The sequence below is a fragment of the Lipotes vexillifer genome, unplaced genomic scaffold, assembly GCF_000442215.2.
Source record: "Lipotes vexillifer unplaced genomic scaffold, Lipotes_vexillifer_v1.1 scaffold22, whole genome shotgun sequence".
Lineage (NCBI taxonomy): Eukaryota > Metazoa > Chordata > Mammalia > Artiodactyla > Lipotidae > Lipotes > Lipotes vexillifer.
This window is the reverse complement of record NW_006779050.1, coordinates 55,512-69,181: the sequence shown is the minus strand read 5'-3', so window position 1 is coordinate 69,181 and position 13,670 is coordinate 55,512. Positions and strand designations below refer to the sequence as shown.

The following is a 13,670-nucleotide window of genomic DNA, read 5'->3' as shown; positions in this document are numbered from 1 at the left end:
CCGCGGCATGTGGGATCTTCCCGGAACGGAGCACGAACCCGTGTCCCCTGCATCGGCAGGCAGACTCTCAACCACTGCGCCACCAGGGAAGCCCTGGACCACACTTTCTTGATTATTGTTGTATATAAAGTCTTGAAATTGGGTAATGCAAATCCTCCAACTGTTCTTTTTCAAAGTTTTTTGTTTTTTGCTATTTTAGTATCTTTGCCTTTTCCTAGAAATTTTAGAATCGGCTTGTTGATATCCATAAAAAAGCCTTCATGTATTTTTATTGGTATTGTTTGAATCTAAAGATCAAAATTGAGATAATTTGCATCGTAATGTTGTCTTCCAGTCCACAAACATGGTATATCATTCCGTATCCTTGATTTCTTTCATCAGTGTTTCGTTCTATATATCAGTTCTATATATAGATCCTTCACATATTAGATTTGTATTTTAAGTACTATCTTTTTTGTGTGTGCTATTATAAATAGTATTTTGGTTTTAGAATCTGAATTCTGAATTTTTTTTTTTTTTTTGCGGTACGTGGGCCTCTCACTGTTGTGGCCTCTCCCGTTGCGGAGCACAGGCTCCAGACGCGCAAGCTCAGCGGCCATGGCTCACGGGCCCAGCCTCTCCGCGGCATGTGGGATCTTCCCAGACCGGGCCACGAACCCGTGTCCCCTGCATTGGCAGGCGGACTCTCAACCACTGCGCCACCAGGGAAGCCCTGAATTCTGAATTTTTAAAAACAGTAATTGCTGTTCTAGTTGCTATTAGTACATAGTAAATTACAACAAAACAGTGGTTAAGCAACCATTTTATTATGCTCACAGACTGTGTTGAACTACGACGTTGAACAGGGAGTGGCGTAGATGGCTTTGCTCTGGGTTGTCTAGGGCCTCAGCGGGGAAGACTTAAAATGATGGCTGGAGATTGGGATGATCTTGAAGGCTTATTTATTCTCACATCTGGCACTTAGACTAGAATAACTCAGAGACTCGGACTTCAAACCAGAGTCCCTAGTGGTGACCTCTCTATGTGGTTTGGCTTCCTCAGACCATGACAGCTGTGGAGTAAATGGATTTCTTACGGAGTTGCTTAGGGATCCATATGCAGATATTCCATCAAACAGTGCAGATGCTGAGTTGTCTGTGACCAAGGCTGTGAAGTCACACAGCTTTGCTTCTGCCATTCTTTATTAGTGGAAGCTGTTATAAGCCTGCTCAAATTCAAGGGGAGTAGACAGATCCTACCCTTTAATCAGCAGAGTATCAAAGAGTTTGGGAACTGTGTTTTAAAACTGCCACAGATGCTAAGGCAATTATAGGAAATATAAGCAAATGAAACTGCTACTACTAGTAAAAAACCCATAATTTACAGAGTGTGTGTGTGTGTGTATGTTTTTTAAAGAGTATGGGTGTGTATAAATGATTTATTTGTGATATTTGCCAGGCTCAGTTTTTAGTTTATGCAGACAAAATAAAACTTTAATACTAGTATACCCTAAGAGAAAGTTAAGAGTTATCTAATATATTTTAAAGTTGAAGAAAAGAGAGTGCATGCCTTGTTAGGTCACAGTAAGACAAAATTTTAAAAAATATTTGCTTGTCCTAGATATCAGTTTTTTTCAATTTAAACTTATCTTTATGGTTTGTTTTGTTTTGTTTTTTCAGTGCAGGCTTTAAAAGTTTTTATACAGCAGGTTCTTATTAGTCAGCAATTTTATACACATCAGTGTATACATGTCAATCCCAGTTGCCCAATTCAGCACACCACCATCCCCACACCCCCGCGGTTTTCCCCCCTTGCAGACTTTAAAAGTTGATTTAAAATATTTAAAACAATCATTTTGCTTTCAACAAAGTCTTGACTCATTTATTATTTTGATTAAATTATATTAGAAATTTTGGGGGGTACACTTGGAACATTTAGATCTTGATACACTGTAAGGAATGATAAGCACCAACATATAATTAGCTGTTCCTACCTTTGCGTCCCCCCCCCCCCACAAAGTAAGCACCTTCCTTTTCTTTGATGGGCTGAAAAAGCAAATAGGATTTTTTGGGTGGGTAATTCACTTCTGATAAATTTCAGCAGATACAACGTTCCTGTTATTTTTAGAAGAAGTGGCATTTGAGTAGCTTGGACATGATGATGATGATTTTCCTGTTTTTAGATCATGTGGCATAGATGAACCAAATCAAATCATGAAGTGGGTAGATATTTAAACAGATTTCTCTAACTTGGCTCTTCTCTTGATTGATAAATTTGTACCAGTGTTGGGTTTTCTGTGACTGTAATGAAGAGTAGCAAACCCTGTTTTTTTTTTTAATTTTTATTGCAGTATAGTTGATTTACAGTGTTTTATTAGTTTCAGGTGTACAGCACAGTGAATCAGTTTTATGTATATCCAGCAAATCCATTTTTTAAATATATATTTAAGGAAGAGAAGGAGAACATTTTACACTTTTTTTAAGCATGTTAAATTCTTCTAAATGAACTGTGATCATGTAGAATATCCTGTAAGAAAAGTAAATTATATACCTAGTAAAACAGTGTTACCTGAGTTTTGGTTCTCTTTATGCTTCTTGGAAGTGTGGCCATTATTTTTTCTTTACAGCTTGATTGTGTAAGTTATGTTTGTATCTGCCATGGAGTATGTATTTAAATGACCAAAGATTAAGATTCCACTGCATTATTTAGTAGGAATTGAAAACAGAATAAGGAAATTATTCATATATCTTTTATAAACACATTGTCTATTTTCTATTTTTATACATTATTATGGCAAAGAATACATTGGCACTTTCTTTGTGTCAGTGAACTTGAAACAGCTTGAAATATATATATATATTTTTTGATTGTCTTTTCATTTGAGGTATGATACAGATATCTATTTCATTCCATAAGACAAGAAAATTAGATTCTAGGATAATTAAATTTGCCCTTGTAAGCAAAGCTAGAATTCCATTGTTTGAGATAATTGACCTTCTTCTTGGCTAAAGAAAGCTGGCAGGATTTTAGTGTAGCGAGGGGCAGCAGATCATTGTCTGAAAGCACGGACTTGAGCCAGACTATTTGAATCAAATCCCAGCCCTCTTACTTCCTAAGTATGTGACTGTATTGAACAACTTAACTTTTGTGCCTCGTTTATTTTATTTATAAAGCAGTTATAATGATACTGTTTACTTCAGGGGGCTGTGAGGATTAAAGGAGTGAATATATGTAAAACATTTAGAACAGTGAGCGGCACAAAATGTAATGTTTAGTAATGTTTAGACTATTAATAAAATATGATTGTTAACTTTAATGGTATTGATAAAATAAATACATTCTATAGTGATCAAAGATAAATACATAAAAATGGAAGTATTAAAAGCACTAGAGGAAAACATTGGTATATAGCTTTATAATATTGGAATGGGGCAGGCTCTACTAAGTATGATTTTAAAATTTATCAAGCATGAAAGATTTTACTATATAATAATTGAGAAACTATAGCAAGAGACAACATGAACAAAGTTAAAAAACAAACAATAACCTGAGGGAAAATATAGACAGCACATAATAATAACATATGGTTAAATTTCTTGACATGCAAGAACATTTATAAATTATGAAGGGAAGCACAATCCTGTGGGAAAAGGGCAAATAACAAAGAAAGATACCCAAATGGCTAAGCAACATTCGAAAGGATTCTGAGCATCACTCAAAGTCTAGTATTGCAGACTAAAATGTTTCTCTCTTATTAGATTGGCAAAGATTAAAGTGGTACTCAGTGTTGGGAAGATGAGGCATTCTTAAGCATTACTGCTGAGCAGTATAAATTGATAGACATTTTTGGAGAGTTATTTGGCAATAATGGTCAATTTTAATAGCCCCAAAACCCTTTGAACCTCCAGTTTCACTTCTAGGAACTTACCCTGTAGATTCATGAAAGAAGTTGACTTCATAAATTAGTTCTCTCCCTGGAATAAATATTCATCAATGGGGGTTTGGTAAATAATGTTATGTTTCTACAATGAAATACAATATAGATTCTTTTAGAAGAACAATGAAGTTTATATATGCTGACACAGAAGGGTATCCAGGGTATATTAGGTAAAAAAAGGAAGTTGTCAAACTGTAGTCTGATCTATGTCTGTTTAAATATATATGCTTATATATACATTACATATGTGTATATAAGTATACAAAGGATACACAAGAAACCATTAACTGTAGCTACATCTGGGACATAGGACATAAGCTACCAGGGAGAGAAGGGGACTTGTACTTTTCACTTTATATTCTTCATTGTTTGAATTTTTTTTAACAGTAGATATATTGTTACTTTTATAACTTAAAAAAAAAAGCCTGTAAGAAAGGTTTGAACGTCTTCCATGCTAGGTATATTGTTATCTATTGCTGCATAACAAAATACCCTAAAATTTATCAACTTAAAACAACAAATATTTAATCTCATAGTTTCTGAGGGACATGAAGCAGCCTAGCTAGGTGGTTCTGGTTTAGGGTCGTCTCATGAGATTGTAGTCAGGCTGTCAGCTGGGACTCTAGTTAGATTCTACTTGGGAGGGGACCTTCAAGATGGCAGAGGAGTAGGCCATGGAGATCACCTTCCTCCCCACAAATACATCAAAAACACATCTACATGTGGAATAACCCCTACAGAATACCTACTGAATGCTGGCAGAAGACCTCAGACTTCCCAAAAGGCAAGAAAATCCCCACGTACCTGTAGGGCAAATCAAGATGGCAGAGGAGTAGGCCATGGAGATCACCTTCCTCCCCACAAATACATCAAAAACACATCTACATGTGGAATAACCCCTACAGAATACCTACTGAATGCTGGCAGAAGACCTCAGACTTCCCAAAAGGCAAGAAAATCCCCACGTACCTGGGTAGGGCAAAAGAAAAAAGAAAACACAGAGACAAAAGAATAGGGATGGGACCTGCACCTCTGGGAGGGAGCTGTGAAGGAGGAAAGGTTTCCACACACTAGGAAGCCCCTTCACTGGCAGAGATGGGGTGGGGGGGGGAAGCTTCGGAGCCACAGAGGAGAGCGCAGCAACAGGGGTGCGGAGGGCAAAGTGGAGAGATTCCCGCACAGAGGATCGGTGCCGACCAGAAGTTAACAGCCCCAGAGGCTTGTCTGCTCACCCGCCGGGGCGGGCGGGGGCTGGGAGCTGAGGCTTGGGCTTTGGTTGGATTCCAAGGAGAGGACTGGGGTTGGCTGCGTGAACACAGCCTGAAGGGACTAGTGCACCACAGCTATCTGGGAGGGAGTCCGGGAAAAAGTCTGGACCCGCATAAGAGGCAAGAGACCATTGTTTCGGGGTGTGCAAGGAGAGGGGATTCCTTCCCTGTCTGACCACAGAAAGCAGAGCACCGCCTAAACGAGCTCCAGAGACAGGTGTGAGCCGCGGCTATCAGCTTGGACCCCAGAGACGGGCATGAAATGCTAAGGCTGCTACTGCAGCCACCAAGAATCCTGTGTGCAAGCACAGGTCACTGTCCACACCTTGCGCCCAGGAGCCTGTGCAGCCCGCCACTGCCAGGGTCCTGTGATCCAGGGACAACTTCCCCGGGAGAACACATAGCATACCTCAGGCTCTTGCAACGTCTCACCAGCCTCTGCCACCATAGGCTCGCCCCGCATTCCAATTATAACTACCATACCCCTCCCTCCCCCTGGCATGAATGAGCAAGAGCCCCCTAATCAGCCGCTGCTTTAACGCCGCCCCGTCTGGGAGGGAACAGATGCCTGAGGGTGACCTACATGCAGAGGTGGGGCCAAAACCAAAGCTGAACCCCAGGAGCTGTGCGAACAAAGAGGAGAAAAGGAAATCTCTCCGTGCGGCCTGAGGAGCAGTGGATTAAATCCCTGCAATCAACTTGATGTACCCTGCATCTGTGGAATACCTGAATAGACAGTGAATCATCCCTAAGTTGAGGCGGTGGACTTTGGGAGCACCTGTACACTTGGGGTTTGCTGTCTGTGACTGATTTGTTTCTGATTTTTATGTTTATCTTAGTATAATTTTTAGCGCTTGTTATGTCGGTGGATTTGTTTATTGGTTGTTCTCTTTTTTAATTATTATTTTTTTCATTTTAATTATTTATTTATTATTAATTTCTTTTTTATTTCTTTTTTTTTGCTCCCCTGTCTTCTGAGCCTTGTGGCCGACAGGGTCTTGGTGCTCTGGTCTGGTGTCAGACCTGAGCCTCTGAGGTGGGAGAGCCGAGTTCAGGACACTGGACCACCAGAGACCTCCCGGCCCCATGTAATATCAATCGGCAAGAGCTCTCCCAGAGATCTCTGTCTCAACGCTAAGGCCCAGCTCCACCCAATGGCCAGCAAGCTCCAGTGCTGGGCGCCCCATGCCAAACAACTAGCAAGACAGGAACACAATGCCACCCATTAGCAGAGAAGCTGCCTAAAATCATACTGAGTTCCCAGACACCCCAAAACACACTGCCAGATGCAGCCCTGCCCACCAGAAAGACAAGATCCAGCCCCACCACCAGACCACAGGCACCAGTCCCCTCCATCAGGAAGCCTACACAAGCCACTGAACCAACCTCACCCACTGGGGGCAGACACCAAAAACATCGGGAACTACAAACCTGCAGCCTGCGAAAAGGAGACCCCAAACACAGTAAGTTAAACAAAATGAGAAGACAGAAATATGCAGCAGATGAAGGAGCAAGGTAAAAACCCACCAGACCAAACAAATGAAGAGGAAGTGGCAGTCTACCTGCCACTTCCAAATCTTGGAAATAGAATGGAGGATCCAAAATCTTGGAAATAGAATGGAGAAAATATAAGAAACATTTAACAAGGACCTAGAACTAAAGAGTGAACAAACAGTGATGAACAACGCAATAAATGAAATTAAAAATTCTCTAGAAGGAATCAATAGCAGAATAACTGAGGCAGAAGAATGGATAAGTGACCTGGAAGATAAAACAGTGGAAATAACTACCACAGAGAAGAATAAAGAAAAAAGAATGAAAAGAATTGAGGACAGTCTCAGAGATGTCTGGGACAACATTAAACTCACCAACATTCGAATTATAGGGGTCCCAGAAGAAGAAGAGAAAAAGAAAAGGACTGAGAAAATATTTGAAGAGATTATAGTTGAAAAGTTCCCTAACATGGGAAAGGAAATAGTCAATCAAGTCCAGGAAGCACAGAGAGTCCCATACAGGACAAATCCAAGGAGAAACACGCCAAGACCCATATTAATCAAACTATCAAAAATACAAAGAAAAAATATTAAAAGCAGCAAGGGAAAAGCAACAAACAACATACAAGGGAAAACCCATAAGGATAACAGCTGATCTTTCAGCAGAAACTCTGCAAGCCCAAAGGGAGTGGCAAGACATATTTAGTGATAAAAGGGATAAACCTACAACCAAGATTACTCTACCCAGCAAGGATCTCATTCACATTCGATGGAGAAATTAAAACCTTTACAGACAAAAGCTAAGAGAATTCAGCACCACCAAACCAGCTTTACAACAAGGGCTTCCCTGGTGGCGCAGTGGTTGAGAGTCCGCCTGCCAATGCAGGGGACGTGGGTTCGTGCCCCGGTCCGGGAAGATCCCACATGCCGCGGAGCGGCTGGGCCCATGAGCCATGGCCGCTGAGCCTGTGCTCTGCAACGGGAGAGGCCACAACAGTGAGAGGCCCGCATACCGCAAAAAAAAAAAAAAAAAACCAGCTTTACAACAAATTCTAAAGGAAATTCTCTAGTCAAGACACACAAGAGGGGCTTCCCTGGTGGCGCAGTGGTTGAGAGTCCGCCTGCCGATGCAGGGGACATGGGTTCGTGCCCCGGTCCGGGAAGATCCCACATGCCGCAGAGCGGCTGTGCCCGTGAGCCATGGCCACTAAGCCTGCGCGTCTGGAGCCTGTGCTCCAGAACAGGAGAGGCCACAACAATGAGAGGCCTGCGTACTAAAAAAAAAAAAAAAAAAAAAAAAAAAAGACACACAAGAGAAGGAAAAGACCTACAAAAACAAACCCAAAACAATTAAGAAAATGGTAATAGGAACATACATATCGATAATTACCTTGAATGTAAATGGATTATATATACAATGGAATATTACTCAGCCATAAAAAGAAACGAAATTGAGTTATTTGTAGTGAGGTGGGCGGACCTAGAGACTGTCATACAGAGTGAAGTAAGTCAGAAAGAGAAAAAGAAATACTGTAAGCTAACATATATATGGAATCTAAAAAGGAAAAAAAAAATGGTTATGAAGAACCTAGGGGCAGGGCAGGAATAAAGACACAGACGTAGAGAATGGACTTGAGGACCCGGGGAGGGGGAAGGGTAAGCTGGGACGAAGTGAGAGAGTGGCATGGACGTATATACACTACCAAATGTAAAATAGATAACTAGTGGGAAACAGCTGCATCACACGGGGACATCAGCTTGGTGCTTTGTGACCACCTCGAGGGGTGAGATAGGGAGGGTGGGAGGGAGACGCAAGAGAGAGAGTACATGGGGATATATGTATGCATATAGCTGATTCACTTTGTTATACAGCAGAAACTAACACACCATTGTAAAGCAATTATATTCCAATAAAGATGTTAAAAAAAAAAGTAACGTAGGAAGTTTAATATCCAGTTACTCCTTGGCAGCACTATCACCACAGCCAAATGCCCACCAACTGATAAATGGAGAAACAAATCGTGGTCTGTCCATACAATGGAATGTGACTCAGCCATAAAAAGGAATGAAGGTCGGATACAGGCTACAATGTGGATGACCCTGAAAGCATTATGCCAAGTGAAAGAAGCCAAACACAAAAGGTCATATACTGGGTGATTCTGTTTATATGAAATACTCAAAATAGGTAAATCCACAAAGGTGGCAAGCAGATTAGTAGCTGCCAGGGCCTGGGGGCAGGGAGGAGTGAGGAACAACTGCTTAATGGGGATGGGTTTCCTTTCAGGGTGATGAAAGTGTTTTGAAATTAGAGGTGATGGTTGCACAAGAGCGTGAATGTACTAAATGCCACTGAATTGTACCTTTTAAAATGGTTGAGTGTATGTTATATAAATTTGCCTCAATTTAAAAAAAAAAAGAGAGAGAGAGACTCTACTTGGTATGAAGGATCTGCTTCCAGGCTCACTCCTGTGGTTGTTGGCAGACCTCAGTTTGTCTCTAGCTGTTCGTCAGGAGAATTCAGTTCCTCACTGCATGGGTTTCTCCAGAGGGCTCTTCACAACTTGACAGCTTTATTCTTCCACACTGAGTGAGTGATCTAAGAGAGTGCCAGCGCCCAAGACTGGGCAGATCTTTGGAATGATATATCATTACCTGCTATATGCTGTTGGTCACACAGTCCACTCCTGGTATATTGTGGGAGGGGATCAGTACCAGGGGGTGGGGGTCATTGGGGGCCATCTTGGAGGCTATCACAGTGGGTCTATCAGAGTATAATCTCTTGTAACAATTTGGGATTATGAAGAAGTAAATTAGGGCAACATTTAGATGGGAACTGTGCTTAAAAGTTAGTTGCCTTCTTACTAATTCTTGTAAATATTTGCTCTTTTTTTTTTTCAGGTCCGGCACAGAATCAAATGCAAGTTCCATCTGGGTATGGATTGCATCCTCAAAGCTACACTGCTCCCTCAGGACATTACTCTCAAGGACCTGGGAAAATGACCTCATTGCCATTGGATAGCCAGTGTGATGATTACTACTCTGGTCTCTATAGGGTACCAACACAAAATGTGGTGACTCCTAACACAGCAAGCCCACAACCAGGAGCACAGCAGATGTATGGCAGTGTTCCTCCTGCCCCTCATGTCGTGGGATCCACTCTGGGATCATTCCAAGGTGCCGGGTCATCAGCATCACATTTGCATACGAGTGCCTCCCAGCCATACTCCTCTTTTGTGAATCATTACAATAGTCCAGCCATGTACTCTGACAATTCTTCTGTTGCTGCTCAGGGACTTCCCTCTACTTGCGGTCACTATGCTTTGTCAACTGTTTCTAATGCTGCGTATCCTAGTGTTTCATATCCCTCTCTACCTGCTGGTGATCCATATGGGCAGCAAATGTTTACCTCACAGAATGCTCCGACTGTCAGGCCAATTAGAGATAATTCATTTTCTGGTCAAAATACAGCTATCAGCCATCCATCACCACTTCCACCTCCACCATCACAACAATACCACCAGCAGCAGAGTCTTTCAGGATACAATACTTTTGCGTGGTCAGCTTCAGGCCTTCCGTCAACCCAAGACAATCTAATCCAAAACCACACCTCCCTGGCTACAGCCAACAACCCAACAAATCCTGGTAGGTTGAATGAAAAGTTCACCAAAGCATGGTTGAAAAATCGGTGCATTTCCAATCTGATTTTTATTGCATGAAGGTTAAAGATGATACTGCCTAATAGAAAAATTGGAAATTAGCTCACCTTTGCAATTTATTTGCTTTATTTATAGTAGAATTTTGCAGCATCTTCTTGAACCCTTCCCCTTCATCTATGCACAATTAGCCACCCAACCATCTGCCTTGTATAGCATGGTTCCTTGCCATGATTGGGATCTCAGTTGGTATTTATTGCTGTGTTTTCATGTCTCTGCAGTAGCTGTCTTTAATGTGAGTTAGGAATAAAGCAAAATGGAAGGGTCTATTTGGGGATGTGCTTTGGTAGTTAATACTTTCTTTTTTATATTAGTTCAACCTTGGGACAGTTACTATTCCAGCCATAGCCCTATTCACTATAGAAAAAATGATGGCCTGCAATACCACACTCTAGGTTCTCTAGGTGAACCCCTATTAGTGACTTTCACAGAAGATATATTTCCTATACATTACATTAGTTGATGTTTTCTCAGCCCCAGATTGGTAAGTTAGGATGAAGGACAGGGAAGATGGAGAAAGATACATGAAGAATACCCTTGTAATTAGTTTTTCTTACCTTCCTAAACCAAGATGTGCTTAAATTTATTTGTTTAAAAATTATGTATGCAAGGTATGTAGTTTTTTAGTGTGGGGTTTGCATAGGATATATTCACTTTAATTCAACTTGTGAACTTGAACTTAACAAAATCTGCTCTTGAACTGGATGAAAAGGTATGTAAAGGATGGGAATTGTTAAAGCTGTGATAGTTTTCTGAATGATGTCTTTAGGTTGTATATCAGAGTCTAGATAGCCATATGTCAAGGATGTTGTAGAAAAATATCATTTCCTGGACAGTTAGATTATTTAAAGTTAGAACTTTAGAATATTAGATCTGAAGTGTGCATTTGAGATCATTTATTCTTTCGTTGCTATGTTGTTTAGAAACACTTTGGGCTACAAGCAAGTAATAGTGGTTTAAACAAAAAGGTGGTATTTTTCTTACATAACAAGAAGTCTAGGCAGATGCAGTAGATCTAGATGTCCTCAGTGTCTTTTTTCCCTTTCCACTCTGCCATCCTCAGTATGTTGGTTTATAGAAACAAGATAACTTCTGTACCTGTAGACAGCAAGTCAAAGTTAAAAGCAGAAAGAAGGGAGAGGAAAGAAGATGGGGTCGTGGCATTGACGCCATTTCATTTTACATACCATTTGCCATAGCTGTTTTAAAAGACCATCTCTAATTTAAGGGAAGGCTAGAAAATGAATATTTAGCTTTGTAGCCTTCATGGTAGAGGCAGGCAAGAAAGAAGGGGTTTAGCATTAACTGGGTTTTAGGTAAGTCAGCTTGAAGCATCTGTCACAATTCCCAAATCTGGCTGTGCACCAGAATCCCTCGCACAGATTGTGATCTTGAAACCCAACTTACTGAGATAGAATAGAATCTCCAGGGTAGTCTTGGCACGCAATTTGTGGGATCTTAGTTCCCTGACCAGGGATCGAACCCGGGCCCTCAGCAGTGAAAGCGCAGAGTCCTAACCACTGGACCACCAGGGAATTCCCTTGGAAATCTGTATTTCTGACTTGATCATGAGTGATGTCGGGTAGCAGATCCATATTCTACTGTAGTCCTTTTGTTTAACAAACGAGGAAAGCCTGTAGTCATTAATGTTAGAAACAGAGCTTGTCCTGAAGCTCAGTTTCTTCTGACTCTCAGTCTACCCTTCTCAGAACCAGGGCTTTCTGTCCCCTAGAAATTCTGTTTTCTTTCTTTCTTCTTTCAGCAGTCCTTTTACACATCAGCTTATCCTAAGGTCCCTCTGACTTAAGGATTTTGTGACTTTTGTGACAAAAAAAGAAGAAATTCAGCTAATTGCTGTCTTATTCCGAGATGGGACTGAATAGAACTAATTTATGCTGAGATGTAGGATCAGGGAAATGTAGGGCCACTTGGCTAAGGAATAGAATACCTGTGGGGAAGGGCCTATCGTTGAAGAAAATGTTGAATAAAGGGTAAGAAGAATTACAAAATTACCTTCTATTTGAATAAGTAGTAATTAGGCCGTTAGGCAGAGAGAAGGGGGTATACTTCCATTCTCTAAATTGTGATACTATACTGTGAAAGCCATAGTAAATATAATTTTAGAAGTTCATTTGTTAAGAAGTGGGTTTCTTTATTTTTCACCTTTAGATTGCTAAATGACTTTTTGTCAGAAGTTGACAAATTAAGTGTATCTCAGGTTAATATGACCCATGCTCGTCACCATTTCAAAAGAAATAAAGAGGTTACTTTTAAAACGTACTTTAAATATTACAGAAGTTCCTAAACTTTCTCAGCTGATGTTTCTCAATATTTTTTCCAGTGCCTCAAGCTACTTAGTATTAATAGTTCACAAGGTTTTTTGACAGATGTCACTGTGTTTCTCTTGAAAATTTAAAACATCCCTTGGAACTCTGTGAGTTTGTTGTGAGGGCAACTTGGGTGCCTAATTACAAGGTTTGGGAACCATGGGTATACTGATTTTAATGTTCTAGAAAGACAAGCAATTTAATTGGTTTGGACATTTTTAAATTATATTGTCATATTAAAATGAGAATCTTAGGTATTAATCATAGTTTTGTGTGAAAATCAATCTTTGAGTAATTGACAAGAATGATTGCATTTTTATTACCTGGTTATATTAGTTTCATTTTCAGGTAGTATAGTAAAAATTCTTAAGCAATTTGTGAAGGGTTGAGATCCAAAATCATAAACCTGACTTAAGTGATTATCAAAAACACAGTGATTGATACATGCTGTTACTTTTAGGCAGTTGATGAGTTCATATTCAGAAACATAGAATAAAAGAGACATGTAAATGTTATCTCATTTGCCTACATTTTATTATTATTTTTTAATTCTATTTATTTGGCTGCGTTGGGCCTCCATTGCTGCACTCGGGCTTTCTCTAGTTGCCGCGAGCGGGGGCTACCCTTCGTTGTAGCGTGCGGGCTTCTCATTGCAGTGGCTTCTCTTGTTGTGGAGCATGGGCTCTAGGCATGCAGGCTTCAGCAGTTGCAGCACGCGGGCTCAGTAGTTGTGGTGCGCAGGCTGTAGGGTACACGGGCTCAGTAGTTGTGGCTCGCGGGCTCTAGAGCGCAGGCTCAGTAGTTGTGGCACATGGGCTTAGTTGCTTTGCGGCATGTGGGATCTTCCCGGACCAGGGCTCAAACCCGTGTCTGCTGCATTGGCAGGCGGATTCTTAACCACTGCACAGCCAGGGAAGTCCATTTGCCTCTTTATTTTAGAAAAGCATGTTAGT

The 13,670-nt window shown here is 40.9% G+C and overlaps 1 protein-coding gene and 1 non-coding gene across 2 annotated transcripts in view; one reads left to right on the top strand and one right to left on the bottom strand.

Annotated features, from left to right (window-relative positions):
- LOC103074859 (protein transport protein Sec24B) overlaps positions 1 to 13,670 on the top strand; it is a gene marked incomplete at its 3' end in the record, with an annotated part of 80,739 nt that overhangs the window by 12,377 nt on the left and 54,692 nt on the right. The window contains exon 2 of the mRNA XM_007452166.1: positions 9,576 to 10,319. Coding sequence (XP_007452228.1) covers positions 9,576 to 10,319 — 744 coding nt within the window. The remainder of the gene's footprint in view (positions 1 to 9,575; positions 10,320 to 13,670) is intronic.
- On the bottom strand, positions 11,853 to 11,925 carry TRNAE-UUC (transfer RNA glutamic acid (anticodon UUC)). The gene has a single exon. It is a non-coding gene; the product is annotated as a tRNA-Glu (tRNA).